This window comes from Bidens hawaiensis, unplaced genomic scaffold (genome assembly GCF_021521415.1).
Source record: "Bidens hawaiensis isolate Kalapana, Puna unplaced genomic scaffold, B.hawaiensis_p1.1 tig00049616_1, whole genome shotgun sequence".
In the NCBI taxonomy this organism is placed as follows: Eukaryota; Viridiplantae; Streptophyta; class Magnoliopsida; order Asterales; family Asteraceae; genus Bidens; species Bidens hawaiensis.
The window spans coordinates 64588-84984 of NW_027498869.1; the positions used below are offsets into that span (position 1 = coordinate 64588).

At 31.4% G+C, this 20397-nt stretch overlaps 1 protein-coding gene across 1 annotated transcript; it reads right to left on the reverse strand.

Annotated features, from left to right (window-relative positions):
- Positions 1 to 554: 554 nt before the first annotated feature.
- On the reverse strand, positions 555 to 5942 carry LOC143598074 (gibberellin 2-beta-dioxygenase 2-like). Its single transcript, XM_077076391.1, has 3 exons — positions 5590 to 5942; positions 1016 to 1352; positions 555 to 800 (listed from the first exon to the last, which is right to left on the reverse strand). Exons 1-3 carry the CDS (start codon positions 5940 to 5942, stop codon positions 555 to 557), a joined length of 936 nt encoding a protein of 311 aa, XP_076932506.1.
- Positions 5943 to 20397: the final 14455 nt, after the last annotated feature.

The following is a 20397-nucleotide window of genomic DNA, read 5'->3' on the forward strand; positions in this document are numbered from 1 at the left end:
TCTGTCAGTATAATTTAAGGAATGTTTATAGAATGTAGGATTGGAAGGAAAATGTGTTTTTTTAAATCTTAAGTGAAAATATGGTGTAACAACTAACATAATGTGTAGAGTTTTTTAATTTAATTTAGTGTTAACATATTTTTAATGAAAAGTTTGGCAAAGGATGGAAAGGAAAGTTAATGTGGTTGATGTACATTCAATCTCAACCACTAAATCTAGAGGCTTATTAGGTTTAAACACCTAAATTGGTAAGGGTAAGTGCTATGTTTATCCTAAATTTCTTTGGTCTTAATCACTAACTAGACCTTGAAAAGTATTCTACATAATAATGCATGTGATGCATCGTTCTAAAATCCTGTTGAGTTGAGGTGTGAAGTGAAGTGAATGCATAAACCACCCTTTATATACACTAAATAGAAAAAAAGGAAATATCATTATCAATATTATATAATCAAATATCCCAAAATTTCCCTTTGAAGGGCAAATCATCATATTAGTGATTGATTAGGTAATAGGTATGTAGATTGGTAGCTAGTAATTTCCTTGTAGCATTCTCAAGGAAGCTTGAAACGATTAAGCCTTGTATCTCCAAGGCGATGCACATAGGTGTGGGACTTGTACTCGGCCCAAGTGAAAGCCTTGTATAGAGGCTTGTTTAGTTTCAACAACTGCGGTGGGCAACAGATGGTTGTTTCAGGTGGAGGCCCACCAAAGAACGCCATTGAAAGTCGGGGTTCGGTGGATGATGTGTTAGCCATGGCTCGGTGTCTCACACTCTTAAATTTTCCATTTGTCATAAACTGTATCATTATTAAGAAATAGTAAGTTCTAAGTAAATCTTGTGCTACATGCATCATTTTATTTACTATATATATATATATATATTACGACTTTATATGAAATTTCTTTTTCAATTGCTATTGCTTTTGTAAGTATCCTACTAACCGTACTGTAATAAATTGAACTGATACTAATCTAAAGTAATAAAAAAACGCCATACACATGCACTACCTACCTGTAAAAGGTCGCCAACGATAACACAAAAGGCAAGTGGGTCCGGGGTGACAGGTAGCCAGCGGCCGTTAGGCAAGGATATCTGAAGGCCGGGTACGTCGTTGGATGTGAGGAGGGTCAAGATTTGCGGGTCAGAATGCTCCCCGAAGCCAACAGCATTTCCCCGGTGACGCATAGGCGGATAGTGATTGAGCCGGAAGAGCGAGTCACTATGACAATCTGTGAGCAATGCAGCAAAGTAGGAGTTTGGGAGTCCTGGACCCAAGCCTTTGGCCATCAAACCCAATATCTCACATGCCAATCTCCTCACTGCCTCTACGTAGCCAACCACCGTGTAACTGCCAGCCATTAATTAAGTTAATTAACCATATATTTAATATTATTTATTAATAACTATTAACTATTTGAGTTGAGTTGAGTTGACCTAACTGGTGTGAAAAGAAAACACATCTCATCATCTGACACAAAAGCATGCAAACCTGTTTCTTGCTTTAATTGGTAAAATATCCAAACTAAATCCACTGTTGTTTTACCAAAACTAGATTCTTCTTTCCACAATTTCCAATCATTAAAAAACAATATTCAACTGGCTCCAACCAATAATATTATGACGTGTAACAGAGAGAGAAACTGGATAAGGGTGTTGTTGGAGCCCTGGCGCCTGGTGTGGAGGGGCTCCAGCGAAAATTTTTATTTTTATTTTTTTATAAATATATTCAAACAACGTATTATTAAAAAAACTCATAAATTATTAAAAAAACACACATTAATAAAAAACACATTAATATCTAAAATTCAAATTACAAAAAAAAAACATACTAAAAATTAAACAAACAATAATACTTAATAATAACACTAATCTAATACAAGACGAGTACCACGACATTTTTTTTGTGTTAGTTTTGAGAGGATTTTAGGAGGAAAGGTGTATAATTGTGAAATGAAGTATATTTTATAAAGGTATATATTTATAAAGGTATATATTTATAGTATTTAGGATCATTTGTACAGAGCGATGGGGAATTAGACAGTGATGTGACCCACCGAGTTCAGGTAGGATGGTGTAGATGGAAAGCAGCCACAGGTATATTGTGCGACAAGAGTTTCTCGACTAAACTAAAGGGAAAATTCTATAGGGTGGCAGTTAGACCTGCAATGCTATATGGAACAGATTGTTAGGCCATCAAGAAGGCACAAGTGCGGAAGATGGAGGTAGCAGAAATGAGAATGCTACGTTGGATGTGTGGGCACACAAGGCTAGACCGAATAAGAAACGTTGTGTTTCGCGAGAGATTAGGGGTGGCGAACATAGCAGACAAGATAAGAGAGTGGAGATTGAGATGGTTTGGACATGTAAAGAGAAGACAGACGACGAATCCTGTTAGATCCGTAGAAAACATTACTATAGAGGGGAGGAGGGGTAGAGGACGACCGAAATTGACTTGGGATGAGAGGATTAGGCATGATTTGATAGACCTAAACCTCTCCGAGGACATGGTTGAGGATAGGAATTCGTGGAGAAGTAGAATTAAAGTTAAGGATTTTTAGAGAGAATTGATTACCTTAGGGCTTAGACTTAACTTATTTAGGTCACATACCATAATGGTATTTCCCTTACATATATTATTATTATTATTATAATTATTATTAGCTTTTATATAGCTGTTAAACTGTGATCTTATTATTAATATTATTATAATTAGTAGTAGTTTTTATATAACTGTTAAACTTTGATTTCCTTTATTTTGCTTCATACACATGTACTTAGAGCCGAGGGTCTCTCTGGAAGCCACCTCTTTATTCCTTTGGATAGAGATACGGTGTGCCTACATCCCACCCTCCCCAGACCCTACTTATAGCTTTGCTGTCGGTGGGATTTTACTAGGCATGATTGATTGATTGATTTATAGTTTAAGAAAATATTTTTTTTAATTTAATATGAGCTCAACGGCTCTTTTCCGTAAACCTATATAGAAAATATATTTTTTTTTTGTTTTTTTCGGCTCCCAACGGTCCAAAATACCTCAAAAGGTGTGCTCCTCTCTCTCTTCTCCCGCTAACCAGCTCACGCCTGCATTGTTTTTCGCGTTAGCGCCCCGTTAACGCCCCGGTGGTGTGGTGTTAGCACCTGGGGGCGCGAGCGGAGGGGCTCTAGCGCCCCCGTTGAAGCCCCACACCCCTCAGCCTTAGTATTTACAACAAGGAAAAGAGAGGAAGGAAATTCTTATAATTATTTGATTTGATTTGATTTGACTTGCTTCTTGCCTTGTCTAGTCAATGTAAATCTTTTTTTTTGAATGTTTAAGCTTGCCTCCTAGTATTTACAATAAACCGTTATTGCCAGGGATCGAACCCTGGACCTCTCACCCAAAGGCCTAAGCCTTTACCATCCCACCAAAGTGGAGATGGCAATGTAAATTTTTTGTTGTTTGCTTGTACATGTACATTTGCACATCCCTACTGACTGACACCTACCCTTTCTGCATATATATCCATCAAAATAAATTTCACCTTTTCAATAAATTAATAACAAGCTATGGCACCCTAATTTATATATCTATAAAATAAAAGAAAATGTTTGACTTAAATTTAGGTAAAATGTACATTAATAATATTTACTTTAGAAAATTATCTAGCATTTTTTTCATCATAGTTAATTACCTCCTACTTCAAGTTAATTGAAATAAAATTCACTCAATACTAACAAAGACTATGTTTCAATTGATTCACTTTATTTAAAAATAAATGTAAACATTTATAAATAAAATTACATAGGATCAGATCGAACACACCTAATAAATATTGAATCTTTAGTGAAACAACTGAAGACTTAAATTTCAAAAAAAAATGTACACACTTTTAAACAAAATTGCATAGGATCAATACACTAAATGAAAATTGAGTAAGTTTAGAGAAACAACAAAAACTGAGGTACTTTATTAATGAAAAACTTGATAACGTTGAAATAAACTATAACTCGAGCTAGCAACTCCAGAAAGTTTTTTTAATCAGAAAGAAAACTTATAGTATCCAGTTTCGTCTTTCGTAAATATATAAATTATGTTATATTAACCTTAGGATATATTTGAACATCAACCATTCTGCCTTGCGTTATATAAAAATGGTTGGACAACTTGTAGTGCTACAATTTTTAGTTGCTATGACTTCTTACAACTAGTTTATAACTAAACTCATTAACACATTTATAACATATTTATAATTTTATGACAACTTATTTAACTTGTTTTGATAAAAATATTAAATAATAATTCATCTTTAACTTTTAAGGTTATGTGTTCTTAAAATGTGTCTAAGTTGTGATGGATATTATTAACACGAATAAATATATAGGTTACGTTATGAATAATCCTTTTTACGCAAAGATTTGACCCCTCAAAAGTTTTATTCTGAAGTATGTGAGGTGATATGATATTGACATGAACCCTGCACCATAATTAAAGTGTTTTATATCAATTATTTTACATTACCATGTCTATTTCATTAACCATTTTTATGTATGCATTTAAATTTAATCTTATAATTATTGATTAACATTATTATATTTTGAAATAGTTATTATCATTAATTTTTTTTATTTCACAGTTATTAATTATTATCTCTTTAAAATGTTTTTTTATCAATATTTATTGATAAAAAAACACTTTAAAGAAGTACTTATTCAAGAATAACAATAACAATAATAATAAAACACTTTTACTATTATTATTGTAATTGTAATTTTTAGGGTTTCTTATTTTATTTTTACTTTATTAATTTTGACTTCAATATTATTACTTTTTATCGGTTCTATTATTATTATATGGTTTTCTTTGCTATTGTTTATTATTATTATTATTATTATTATTATTATTATTATTATTATTATTATCACTATTTAATTATTTATTACTCTTATTATTATTATTATTTTAATTTACAGACTAATGTGGTTACCATCGTATATTTTTGCTCATGATACCGCTTGTTTTGGTTACATGGAGCATTGCCTTATGTGGGAAAAATTACCTAATTCCAATATCAATTTCATACCATTATAGACTACATTTTCCACATATAAAAAGATGTTTCCATAAGCTTCTTTTATTAAATGATATTGATCGATCTGATTGAATTAGGTATTCCCATCCCCAATCACGTTCTTGTATCGATGCTTAGCATGCTATTAATTATTGACGCGGTCCCCATTGGCTAAAGGTAGCCCAAGCCGGCCACTAGTTCGGACGGAGTGATATTTCTTTCTAGCTTTATCTCTTGTTGCATACTATTTCAGTTAAAACAAAATGTATATTAAACATTCAAACTATAACCATGGATAAATCATACATATAGCATAATATATACAAAGAAATATATACAAAGAAGGACAAGTATATTCAATGATAAATAATTCTCAACAACAAAAATATTTCAAATATCATCTTATATGAAAGCACCAATTTCTAATTATTTTTTGGTGGATCATGTTTATAATGATATATTAATAATATAAACCTAATTTAATGTCATGCAATAAATATAATAAAATAATAACTTAGCTTATAAATGATCAAATACCTAAAGTTTGAAGATGCATTGGAGATGAGTTTTGAAGTGTTATGAAGAGAATTCTGATTTGTTTGAAGAAGAAGATACTCAAGCTCTCCTTGGTCACCACTAAGCCCGATGTTCTTGTTCCCGTATCCAAACGGGTTAGCTGACCCGACCCGTTCTTTCTCGGGTAAAGGTTTTTGAAAGAACTCAAAGCCTTCATGTTCCATTGTCCGAATAATGTGATGAGGGACACCATGGTTGATGACTTTGAAGAAACCATATTCTTCACAAGCTTCTACAATCACTTTCGACACATGCGATTCTTTACCCGAAAGATCGATTGTTGGTATCTTCATTTCTTGGGTTGCCACCACCATTTTTGGCTCAAGAACTAGTTTGTTAAATATTTAAGACAAAAAAGAAAGCTAGCTAGCAGAATATTATATTATATATAATATATGTAGTTGGTTGAGTTAATATAGGAAATATGAATGAAGGATCCATGTGATGTAAATCTGTTTATATAAGAGACTTGGGTAGAATAGGGGCCTATGAGTAGACTAGGCGATGAACTTGTTAACGTGTTTATGTAAGTTAGATTAAGGGTGTTCACGATTCGGTTTTTATAGATTTTAGATCAAATTGTAAACCAAACAATTATCAACGATTTTTTTAATTAAATTGTAGAACTCTTAAACCGAACCAAACCATTAATAACGGTTTGATTCCGGTTTGGTTTTATGGTTTCAACTTATTATGTTTTTTTTTAAATGTCCAAAATAAAATATGAAATATTTTTTAAGTAAAGCTTTAAAAGGTTTACATAATTTAAATTGTCCGATACAAATTCTTGAAAAAGTAACAATGGTTGCCCATATTTGTAAAAAAATGTTGCAGAATGGCAGATTGTGACATATTGTTGGATTTACTGATTTATCATTATTTTTTATTTACTGAAGTGATATATTTTATATGCAGCAATAACTTTAATTTAATTAAATCTAATAATATAATTATATATATGTAACCTTAAAAGATTAAATATAACTAAATCATACGGTCTGGTCCGGTTCGGTTTTATACAATTGGTTTTTGGTATAAACCGTAAACCAAACCGTTCATTACGGTTTGGAATTTCTAAAACCGACCGGCCGAATGTTAGAAAAACCAATTGTGAAACCAAACCGATGAGCGGTTTGGAAGGGTTTCACGGTTTCAAACCAAACCGTGAACACCCCTAAGTTGATACTACAAATACTGTATATTATTAGCAATTGTGTCTGTCATATCCCAACCTACGACAGAATATGTCGGGACGCAACTGATTGCACAGTAGCTCACAAGACATTATTATTAATAATGACAATAACTAATTAATTTATTACACAAATCGAAGTATATCACAATACAAACAAAAACAATACAATCTTGTTTTATATTTATTAACCTAGAGCAAACTAAGTGTCTTCTCAAACATCCAATTATTCAACTAGCAAACTTGTAACATGTGTATAAATAGAGTTTGATCAACATAAAGTTAAGTGAACAATATACAAGTTTAGATGTATTATTATATTATAAAACAAACAATTCGTATGTGAACATAAATAATAACAAAATTGATTATATATAACAATTACCAAATAAATAGATGTGGACCCTTTCGGTCTAGCACAAAGCCAACTTACCGGGGTAAGGTATGCATATTCGATGAGGATGAGGTGGCCCGCCCGCCAAACAATAAAAATAAACACATATTCATATAGCATGTCATCGAGGAGCATTAAAATCATAAACTCATAATATCGAATTGTGGTTGATGAGGTATAGATGTAAATAAATAAATTTTGATGTATATAGTGTTACCACCAAAAAGTTGAAGATGAAAAAGAGGGGTGTGAATTACTCACATTGAATTTGATGAGTTGAAGGATTAAGATCTTGGTTAAGCTTGAGTGAGTCCTAATGAATAATACTTACATACAAGTGAATAGAGCTTCCTTAGCATGTGTTTGATAAATAAAGGTCAATAAAAAAGATATGTGTTGAAATAACATAACAAGAAGTTGAAAAAAAAACAAGGAAAACGAAATTATTTTTGGAGAGATTTATGTCACCGATTTCATAAATGTTTAAAAATATTAATAAATTCTCATAAATTATAAAATCTCTGGTCAACTAAATTAGCATGTAATGAACAAATATTCTTTAGAAAGTTTGCCCAGATTCGGACCCGAGATAGGCTAAAATAGCCGATCTTCACTTAGGGTACAAATCTACGCACTAATTTTGAAATAACGATTGTGAAGTCATACGAAAGAATTAATATACAAATAAATAGTCATTATAATCGTAACTCAATAAAGTTAATGATAGGATTTGGCCTTGCATCGTTCCTATTTGTTATGACTGAGATATAGCTCAATCTTTAAAGATCATTCTTGATGTGAAATCTAAAACATTGAAAATAAGAATGTTGTTGATTTTTTAGAATGAATTTTGATAAAGAAAAATTATGAACCACTTAGTGGTATGATGAGTACAATATCCTTATGGTATATACTAAAAAAAATACAAAAATTCAAGAATTTATGAATTTTTTAAGATGTGATCATTATAACAAAAGGAAAATAAAAAGGTATGAAGAAGATAAGTTAAAAAACTTACTTAGAATTGGAAGAATATTTAGGAGAGAAAAGTAGAGATTAATGAAAAAGAGGAGGGTGTATTTATAGTTGAGTTGGGAGTAAAACCATAACTTGTTGAGAAAGTTTAGAGGAAATCTTGGAGAAAAAGATTAAATAAATAATAATAACAATAGTAAAATAAAAGAATCAAAAGAACCAAAAATTGTCGCCCACTTTATTTTCAATATATTTTTAAGTTTTTTTGAAAAATAATATAATTATGTAAATATAGTTAACTTTTACATATTACGGAAAGCACCCTATAGTTACAATAATGAAATAAAATAAATTAATCTTTAAAGAACTATATAATATAGTAAAGGATTTTAGTTGAAAATAATATAAAATAACTTTGACTTTTAAACGGGTTGGGGTTTAGGGTTCGAAAATTAACGAATATTACAGTATTCCCTACTTTTGAAAATTTCGTCCTGAAATTAAGGAAAAACTCTATAACAAAAGTTATTTTATAAAAATAAAAATTTTTTATATCAAAAATCACATAACACAGGTCCTCAAGTGACCCGAAAAACGCTACAAATGAAATTCGATAAGGGCACTTATATATAAGATATAGCAACGGCGTATCAATCATGTCATAATCATCTTTTAATTCATACCGTTGTCCCAACTCACTCTAGGTTATGAGTTATGACACACATCCATACTTACCATGATTCTCTGCGAGGATTTTGTTGATTACGTATGCATCCGTAATTACTTAGATCGTCGCATGATCCTCTTAGTTCATTTGTTTGTGAGGGTTCAATTTCTTTTTATTATGGGTATATAATAAAACTTTATAAGATTAAATTTCAATAATGATTTAAGACGTGAACTTTCAAAACATAAATTAAATTTTTTTTTTAAATTTAAGATTATCAAATGAAACAAACAAAACTTGTAGAACAACTAAAGTAAATAACTTTTAAATCAATTTAAACTTCTGGAGTCGAAATGAAAATTTTCAGATTTTGTGAATATCGATTTGAATAAAAAAACACGATAATTTTGATGAGATGTATGAAAATAAATAATATGAGGGTTGAGATGTAAAATTTGATAAAATCATGAAAATATTGAATATATGAGACTTTTATCACATGGTTTTGGGTAAACAATTAAGTTTGGTAACCGGTCAAAGATAGCCTACTAGATTATGTAAAATGAATGCAGCAACAATCATAATAAATATTAATGAAGAAAATACCATAACCAGATTGATAATGTAAATTGAGCAATTTTGAGTACTTGAAAATAGACAAAACATAAATCCTGAAGATCTTGGATACAAGGAATTATTGAAAAGACATAAAAAAAAAAAAATAGATAGATGGAGAGATCGAAGAGGATAGCGGTAAAGACTTCAATTTCTTAGGAATTCATTATTTGGTATTCATGAGCATACGACATCCGTCCTTGAGCACCTTGAGTGGCTTGATATCCTTGAACTTGATTGAGAAGATTAGGTTGGGCTTGAATATATTAAACGGGTTGAGCTTGGATTTCTTAGGTTTGAGCAAATGGGGCTTGATTGTATAGGGCTTGTAGAAATTGTGTTTGATGGATTAGGATTTGATAGGTCTGGCTTGATTAACTTGGGCTGGATATACTGGAGCTTGATTCGCGTAGCAGAGTCTAAGGCATGCATTGCGAAGATGACTTGGATCACCACAATTGTAGAAATCTCGAATGTTAGGGAGTGCGGGAGCAAAGGTTAAAGAAACGACTTGAGTCATAGGAGAATGATGTTGGGTTTGTAAGAGTTCCCGACATGTGTTGAAGATAAGACCATAATGACCACAATTGGAGCATTGACGACATGGATACCAATGGGTTGATTGCGTTCGCAAGTGTCACAAAATGGGTAGGGACCGAATACGATTTCTTAGAAGAAGCTTGAGAAACTTTGAGAAGCTTGAGGTGGGGTAGTGTTGACAAAAAAATCTTTCGTTTCTTGGGGTTATGATTGTTGAAGTGGTTTGGTTATTAATTTGTTGCTAATATAGGGATTAGTGGTTAAGGATGATGAGTTGTTATCATTGATGATTTGGATTTGGGTCAAGAGGTTAGGGAGCAGTAGCGATCTCCTTTCTAAGCAGCCAAACGGTGACCGGAAGTTCCGACAGGACGGTGATTAGTACGATGATGGATGCAGGGAGAGGAAGACATTTTGAAATTTATGAGAATACGGAAAAATAATGAAGACATGAGAAACATTCGTGAAAACATGTGGGGGTAGTGTAGTAACTTGTAAAATTCAAATTCTAAGTCATTAATATTGTAAAATAATTAAACATCACATGAGACTAAAAACATGACCAGAATGAAAATTAAGTAATATGAAATAATTTGTGAAACTTGAGGGTGTAGCTTGTAACATTATTGGAATTGAAACACTCATTATGAATATGAGATGAAATTTCAGAGATGAGATGTGAATACTGACATTTATGGGGTTGCATGCACACTTAATTGTAATGAATAAATAAACCATGAAATTTTAACCATTTAGCAAACTGATATTGAGGTTGAGGTTGAGGTTGAGGTTGAGGAACAATTTTGCCAAAAATAATAAACAAAATTTAAACATTCTTAAATAGAAAAATAAAATAAAAAGTAAGTTTAAAAATTTCATCAGATAATTGAAACATCCATGAACCGCCATGAATTTCATGTTTCAATCAACAAATAAATGTTAAAATAATTGAAAATAAATGATTGGATTTTACATGAACCACCATGTGTATCCAATAAAACAATCCAAATTCAAAATAAAATAAAGATTTGGGTTTGGGTTGTCCATGAACCACCATGGATCTCCAACAAAACAAATCAAAAATTTTGATGAGGGGGTTGAAGTGAACAATTGAAGTTTTTAAGAACCACCCATTTACTTCACTTGTTCATTGAACAAAACAATAATTATTAAAACCGAGTTTAGCCACGTATCACCGTGAATTCGGTTATAAACGAGGAATATGATCACATAACCACGTTGATCCAACAAGGTTAGTAGATTCGTATGACGTTTGGTGTGATATGCTTTGGCCTAATAGCTTTCACCCTCTAGGAAAGCAACCGGGTCTCGCGATGATCGAGATTTATATGCATTGCATTTTCTTAGGCTTGCAAGCCTTTTTTGGTGTTAAGGGTTCGGAGAACAAGTGTGCCCCCCTTCCAGTTACTACATACTCGTCACACGAATCATCCTCAAGGAAGAATGGAAAAAAATCAAGGGAATTCATAAGGAATTTCCCAAAAATAAATAAATAATAACTATGATTTTGAAAAACAATTTTGAGAATCAGGCTAGCCTCGGAGTAATGTGTGTGTACATCATTTATATAATAGTAAATAATTAATGAGCAAGCTATAAGCAATCAAATATGAACAATTAGGGTAAACACATAAGCACGTATGGAACCCTAAGCATGCTACTAGGTCATTAAGTCTAACAACCTATCTTATAGCCTTCGGCTCTGATACCAATCTGTAGGGGTGTTCAAAGTCGCATATCCGGAGTTTCGGATATCCGAACTTCGGATATCCGAATCCGTATCCGAAACTTCGGATTTCCATTCGGATATTGAAACGGATATCCGATTTTTAATATTAAAAAAGAAAAAAAAAGACAATTTTCTCTCCATTTTGTTAACCTGTGGTTCATCTTTCAAACTAGATCTATATAGAAATAGCACTTGCATGTCTTGCTTCATATATAATTTAGATTGAAGAATGAACAATGTAACATCAAAGGAACCTAAACTTAGCAGAAATAACAATGAAACCAAATCAAATACGAGCAGGTCGGACTCCAAAGGTTTTAGGTCCTGACGAGCAGGTGACTTCAAAGACTTCACATATGAGTTGATGGTTAAAATCAACTCGTCGAAGAGCATGAGCAGGCTCCGACGATAACCGTAGATATAGCAGCGACCGACCGGAGACGATATGAGAACTCATGTGCGCAACTATGAATTGATGAATGGTTGGCGGTTGCTGAATGTGTGAATATGAAAAAGATATTTTAGAGTTTCAACATGGATATTCTAGTATAACAAATAAATGAAAAAAAAATAATATATCGGATCCCAAAATTGATATCTGAATCCGAGTCCGAATTTTCGGATATCCGGGATTCAGATTCGGAATATTTTAAACACCCCTACAAATCTGTCATATCCCAACCTACGGCGGAATAGGTTGGGGCGTAATTGATTGCACAGTAGCTCACAAGACACTATTATTAATAATGACAATAACTACTTAATCTATTACACAAATCGAAGTGCATCACAATACAAACATAAACAATACAATCTTGCTCTATATTTAATAGCCTATTCGGTCTAAAATAGCCGATCTTCACTTAAGGTACAGATCTGCGCACTAATTTTGAAATAACGATTATGAAGCCAAACGAAAGAATAAAAATACAAATAAATAGTCATTAGAATCGTAATTCAATAAAATTAATGATAGCATTTGGCCTTGCATCGTTCCTATTTTTTTATAACCGAGATATGGCTCAATCTTTGAAGATCATTCTTGCTGTGAAATCTGAAACATTGAAAATAAGAATGTTGTTGCTATTTTGGAATGGATTTTGATAAAGAAAAATTATAAACCACTTGTGGTATGATGAATACAATTTCCATATGGTATATATAAAAAAAGAAAAACTTCAAGAATTAATGAATTTATTAAGATGCGATCATTATAACAAAAGGAAAATAAGAATAAATTAAAATAAGAAGCTACAAATAATCAGTGGTGTTAGGCGTAAATGTGTATATGAGAAGTGTTGAAAAAAATTAAATAGGCTTCGAGACACAGCAAAAGTCAATATTTTAACATAAAAAGACTACCAAAACTATGGTTTTAGAATCTGATGAGCTTTAAAGTGCTCAAAGATTCTAAGTAGTGATTTGTCTTCTCTAACATGAAGTGGAGTGGACCCAATTAAGTTGACATTTGGTGCCCTACTTCCCAAGAGATCGATAACATGTCAAACGCCGACACCCGAAGATCAACTAGGCATAAACAAGTACTTAATCCTAGTTTAAACCTATGCTAGCATCTCTATAAATAGTAATACCATGTAACATGAAAACATGAGCTTAATTAACCAGTGTTTTGGATTAGATATTCCAACCCGAAATTTTATAGTTCATACAAAATTCTTTCAGCCACTGTTTTGTTTCAACAAATAATCTTTTTATTCATTTGTACAACCTTTTATAGTGAAATAAACTCAAAATTTTGTACTTGTTTTGTTGCAAGTCGATTTCTCATTCCGCACACTGTACACATCTTGTTATAATTACTTGCCATATTTATTAATGTTAGCAATCTGAGACTAACAAGTGGTAATAGAGATCGTTAACGGCTTGGCCAATCAATGGCAAGTGCATTCAACACCTAAGAGCATTAATAACTGATTAGCACTAACTAGCATTACAACGGGTCACCGTCAGCAACTTGGGGCGATTAGCGACAACTAGGTTACTATCTATAGACCAATAATCAACTGTAATGTAAAACGGATACAGAGTTACAGCTAAGGGAGTTTCTACTAATAGAAGTTACTTATTTTTAACCGCCAACTAACGTACTCTTTTATGAAAAGTTGGGCCGTTTTAATGAAAATGTTGTGATACTTCTCCAACTATAAAAAGAAAGTTTTTGGTCTAATTTTGGAGCGAGTTTACACAACAGAAAATAGTATATCATTTCTTGTTTCTCTTTAAATATCCCGATTAAATTTTTTTAGAGCAGCCTTGAAATATTTCCATATGAGATTAACGAGCACACATGTTATAGAGATAATCAAACACTTTACGGAATATAATAGTCACATTAACTTATTGCTACCTATTTCTAAAAGTAAACAATACATCTAGAAAAATGATATGTTTTAGTATTACGTATAATATTTAACACTTTATAACGTTTAACTTGAGGGATATAACATTTTGAAAAAAAGTTCGGGTTCATGATGAAGTTATATAATTTTCGCAATATGAATTGGCAAACTCAATCGAGTAAATCAGGTAGTTTGGGAACACCGTTACAATTGAACCGGGCAACAATGTTCGGTACATGAACCTGATTTTTTTTTTTGAAAAACAATGAAAATAAGTTGGAAACTGACTCAGGTTGTTTGAGAATATTGGAAAATTGGATATTTTTTTTGGGTTCATTAGGTTAAAAATTATGTAAATCACATCTAGGCGACGGATACTTAATGAGTAATCCCCAACTACTTCCCGCCCAGGCCGAGTTCACAGCAAGCCACCGCCGAGTAGTCCCCGAATAAGGCCGATGACTCACAACTCCCAGTCGACCGAGTTGGCAACGAACCATCGTCGAGCACTCCCCTACTAAGGTCGAGAGCTCGCCTAACGACTTCCGTAACCATGATAAAAATAAGGTGGGTTTGAATGATTGGTTGAAACTTGAGTTGGGTTTGGGTCAATGTTTATTCGGGGAGCACCCTCTTCATTAGGACCGTCTGTTACTCTGCTAACTGTTTTATTAAATCATTTCTCTCTTTAATAGGGCTGTCACTCTACTCGAAACCCGAAACCCAACCCGAGAAAATACGTACCCGAACCCGAACTAACCCGACTTGAAAAACCCGAACCCGAGAAAAGACTAACCCGAACCGAAGTAATTCGGGTTTGATTTATAAGTTTCGGGTCAACCCGAATAACCCGAATAAACTTTTAACTTTGAAATTAAATATATTTTTAGGTATAATATGCTTAGTATTAGCCATTAACATTATCAGAATCTGGTCCTAATCGATTGTTGTCATTACAACTATTATAGATCAATTGTTTACTGTTAATTTATGTTTTCCGTTTGTTACTAATAGCAACCGTAATCGAACAACCAAATCACGCCCGATTAAAGACGATTATGGTTCGAGTTAGTTTTACTCTTCTTATGGATTGTTTTATCAAGTTATGTTGGTTTATTATTTGATTATTTGATTACGGGCAAAGATTAATATGTTGTTACAATTTTAACATTATAGTTTTTTTAAATTCTTTTGATTTTTATTTTGTTTTCTAGGATACTCGAAACCCAATTAACCCAACCCGAAAAAACCCGAACCCGAAAAACCCATGAGAGATTCGGGTTGGGTTTCGGGTCAAGATTTAAAACTTTGAAACCCGAATAACCTGACCCGAAAAACCCGAAACCCGAAAAACGAATCCGAAGAACACCCCTACTCTTTAATAAGACTTTCAGCCCATGACAGGCTAGCCCACAACACCGTGAAGCCCAATTAAATAATTTAGGATCTATCACGATGTAAATTGGTTTGGACTTTCATATAATATAAATAAATGTTATATTGGTCCATTAGTCAAGTGGAAATTAGTATCTACAGAAATAGAATGCAATATAGAACTTATCAATAAACCAAAAAGTTTATTACGAACTTGAATATCTTTAGAAAAATATTTTCATTTCTTATACAATTAATAATTACGTACATAGATATCTAATATAATAAGTATTTGAATTTAAAAATTACTTAAGACGGGAGTTCATATTCCTACATTAGAAAATATTAAAATAAATAAAAAAAGTCCTATTCTTAATGGTGCCAACCAAGGGGCTTGTAGGCCCAATGTCAACGTGTTGACTGAAAGGTGGAATGACTCTCAAGTGATGAGGCCGGTTGTAGATTTCGGGGGAGTTTGGGATTCCTTATTTTAATCGTCTTATAACTTATAAATTTTTAGAAAAGTTATTAAGGTGTATAAGGTGTTTGGCAAATCATAAGTCTTTATGGATTTTAATTTTTGGAGAAGACAAAATAAATAGTTTTTGAAAAGTTAAGAATATTTAACTTATTAACTTAATGGGTTTGATTTACCTATTACACCCATCTAATCCATAAAACCCATTACACTCCTTCTACAAAAGAGTATCATTTTTAGTCATTTTGATTTTCTCCAACACATAAGCTAATCCAAACATTTTTTTAAAAACTTCTTTTATAAATTTCATAAGTTAATAAGTCATTTTACAAAAAGACCCTTTTCACTTAAATAGGCAACCCAAACACACCCTTCATTTGGTTATAGATGTGTGAGTTTTGCTATCGAAATAAAATCCTACGTTCAATTCACAAAGTAATGTTTATTATTTGGAATATATATATATTTTTTTAATGTAGTATAAGCAATAAGATTTTAAACTTAAATAAATCTAACATGAAACATGCGTAAATGTGACTATATCAGACTATCAGTTATGCTTACTTACTATTACGAACTTGAATAATGTTTTCTGTTTTCTATTAATTTCCATATGTAGTTAGTGACGACTGACGACTATATTTAAGGTGAATTAATTTCGTGACTTGTAGCATGCAATTCTTGACTTTGATGTGTATTATATTATTTGATAAAAGGTGAAACTTTATTTTGGATATTTGAGCACACTTAACTTTTGATAAAAATTGGTCTTGGTTTGACCAACTCCATCACTCAAGGATCGATATTTTACAAAGAAAATCTTTGCCAACATCTTTGGTGATTCTTGCTCATCATATGAGTCACGTACTGATCAAAACAATTCTCACTTTTGTTTAGGAGGGGAAAAACTTGGCATCATGATATTACGATGATGAGTCAATTCCAAAGTTAACAAGCTTTTATTTAGACCGGTTAGACAAAGAACAACCAGACACAAAGGGCTCAAAGTTCAAATGAACATAATTTGAGCTAGGAGTGGCGTTTCCATAATCAATAGACATAAAGGTTCGATGACCCAGATTATCTAGCAAACACCGACGGTTTGGCCCCATTGTCAGACCCAAATTACTACATTAATCTAGGACTCCAAATTTGTCAATCTTTTGTACTTCCTTTTGTTAGTATTAGATGCGTAAATCATTTATTACCATAATATGTGCGTTTGTTTATGGTTTTAGTTTCAAGAATTAATAGTGTTTTTGTAATTTCAAAAACTTGCCGAATTTATAAAATTTCTATAAAAAGTCACATCTTGTAATTGTTATAGTTTTGGCAATCATTTTTAATCAAATTCCTCAGGTGTACATACTTTTTTTTATTAATATTTAGTGTTTATGCTTTGCGTCATATTGTTTAATTGCTAGTTATTTTTCTGTATATATAATCAATTAATTGGCAAATGATTACTTGTCTTGAAGAAATTACTTATCTTTACCAACTAATATACGGTGGCCCAAACCATCATGCACAATTGAACATGTTTCTCTTATATTTATGTCCCATTTGTTATAAATATATATTATTGTGGTTATCAATACCAAATATAGTTAGGTTTTTTCTCTAAGTTATCTTCTCCTATATATACATATCATGTATCATATTGTATAACACACCTAATTAATGAAATCTTCCTCTTTCTCTTTACATGTCTCTCTACTATTGTTTTGCTATTAGGCTAGTTTCGCAACACGTTACCAACACGACAGTGCTTTATTTATTTGTTTTTCAAAATCTGAAACCTAGTCGTTGTACCCAAAACCCTTGATGTTCTTGACCTGATAAAAGATGGAATGTTCCGGTCAAATATTTTGTTTTCGTTCATCAAGGAAGGAAAACCATAATATGGTTCGTTGTTGCTCCGGCTATGTTGGTTACCTCCTGTCATTCGCAATATTTTAAAGGTATGTAAATACAATATAGGCTTACGTAATATGATTTCTTTCTACATGGCATTAAATTAAATATTTTGATTGATATGCGTTATGGGTTAATTATTCTAAGATTTAATTGAGCGAAATTATATAATTAGTTTGTATTGCACTAAACTTCTTCCGTACGCTCTTTAAACCAAAATACTTGTAGCATGCTTTTAACTTGTTTATTATTCTCTTGGTTTTAGATATTAATTACATATCTGAATATTATGATAATAACTAGTAATAATGACGTCACTTTTCATTTGAATTCATAAGTGATGATGTTAATTGTAAAGGAATAATAAAACTGTTTCATATAGTTTTGTAGTTAACTTTTCTTCGGTTAATAAGCTAAGAAGAAGAAACTTTTTTTTTTACCTCTTTTGTGATTTTTAATTCTTGTAGAAACAACCTAAGGTTTTGTTTTTCATTACACATATGAAATTAAATCTTTATATGTTACAGTTGATTTTACATAAATAAAACCGATATTTACGGATGTTACAATATTTTTGTTATAATTGATTTGATCAACCATAAAGTAGCTCAAAATTGACCGGATATATTAAAGATATTTTAATTTAAATGATTTATCATCGTTTTATTAATTACCATATTTTGAATGTTAAATTTCGAATAGACATCTTACCATTAAAAATGCAGAAGTAAATACTACATATTTTAGTTAGAGAAGTTATTGTCATGATATGTAGAAAAAAAAATGTGTGATTTCTTTCTTGACCGACAATATTACTAAAAGATAGCTGCCATTTATGGTTCCAAATATTAATGTAAAATAAATTTATTGAAATCTATGTACTAATTTGGTTCGTTTAATGTTTATTTGTATAAGATGAATTGAATATATGATATTTATTAGTTGTCTGGTGAAGAAAATGATATGTTTGTTAATTTAACGTTGAGAACTTCCTGATAACTCTTTATTTAGCTTGAACAACAAAAAGGTTTATTTGTTATCGTAATAAAACTTTATGAAACTTGATGGAGATATTTATTTCTATTTTAAATTAAGGTGAAAATACGTTTATATAAGATACACTTGTGATTGGCTTTATTATGATAGTATGTTAATAAGTTTGATATATATATTTTATTGGTTATCTTATTTTTATATTCATCATGATGATGATTGTTGTAGATAATATCGTAAGCATCTTCATATGTTAACATCATTAACAATAATTCCTAAGTTGTATAAGATTTGAATATGTGAAAACTTCACAAGTCATAAATGATCATGTGTTATTAAGTGAAATAATAAGTTGATAGAGATATTCATTTTTGTTCCAAAGTAAATTGATAAATATTTGTGAATAAGATATACTAATGGTGGATAGTTAATACGTACATAAATCATATACATTTGCTTGTAAGTAATGAAAACACTTATCTCATAGTGTTATACTATAACTTTTATTGTATATGTTGACATATTATAATGGTGGGTACTATACTATTTCACTTTATGTATGCTTACAACTAACCAAAGTTATGGTTTTTACTTATATATGGCACATCAACTGTCATATTTCATAAATCTCATTGTTGAAGGTTACAAATATTAGCATGATAAAACTTACATGACTCATTCATGTAATTACTTCTCAATACTTGTTATATGAAGAGAAGATTAATCACGAGGAAAAATCAGAAGCAACAATTTTTCATTAGTCAAACCTCAAGTATGCTCCTGAAGTAGCATATCATTAAAATGTTTGAAACGTTTGAAGTGATTTTATATCAATGTGTTTGATGAATAATGAAAAACCATGAAATTGGGCTGGTTATACTCTATTCCCTAAGTGAATGTGACTATATACTGATCGTTGTGATCATGAGCATATTGAAAAGATTGTAAGGATGCTCATTTTAATAATGAGATCGATCATGAGAATTTTAATGATATCCATGCTAATAATGAGATTGACCACCAGAAGTGGCAAATGGATTAATCACATGAGAACAACGTATGAAAATACAAATGTGAAATCACATGATCTCTTGAAACGGTAATACAATATTCTCTCATGTTTATAGCATTGTATTAAAGAAGTATAATACATATACGATCTTAAACCTGAAGTTTATGGATCATGATTATATAATAGCATGACCGGTTAGACCACACCGAGTCAATGATGTGAAATATATTGAAGAACCATTTGATTCTTCGTGATAATTGAACATGCAAAGTTTGCTCTCAAGGGAAATCATTTATTTACCAACTGAAGGAGGGTGTGAATCCCTAGATGTTATGGAATTGAGAAAAGGATACACATATCCTAACATGATACCATTTAGTGTTTTGAAAATCGATGCATCGTCTAAATGGTTATCAAGATCGCAACTTCATGTTTGCATGATCTATGGCTTAGCTAATAAGATAGCAAGCATATTATTACAGATTGGTATATTTACATTCGGTTA

Coding starts and splice junctions, on each gene's coding strand:
- LOC143598074 (XM_077076391.1), bottom strand. CDS start 5,942: ATGGTGGTGGCAACCCAAGAAATGAAGATACCAACAATCGATCTTTCG. Junction 1,353..5,589: donor AATGCATCTTCAAACTTTAG/GTATTTGATCAT, acceptor AATGGCTGGCAG/TTACACGGTGGTTGGCTACG. Junction 801..1,015: donor TCGTTGGCGACCTTTTACAG/GTAGGTAGTGCA, acceptor ATAATGATACAG/TTTATGACAAATGGAAAATT.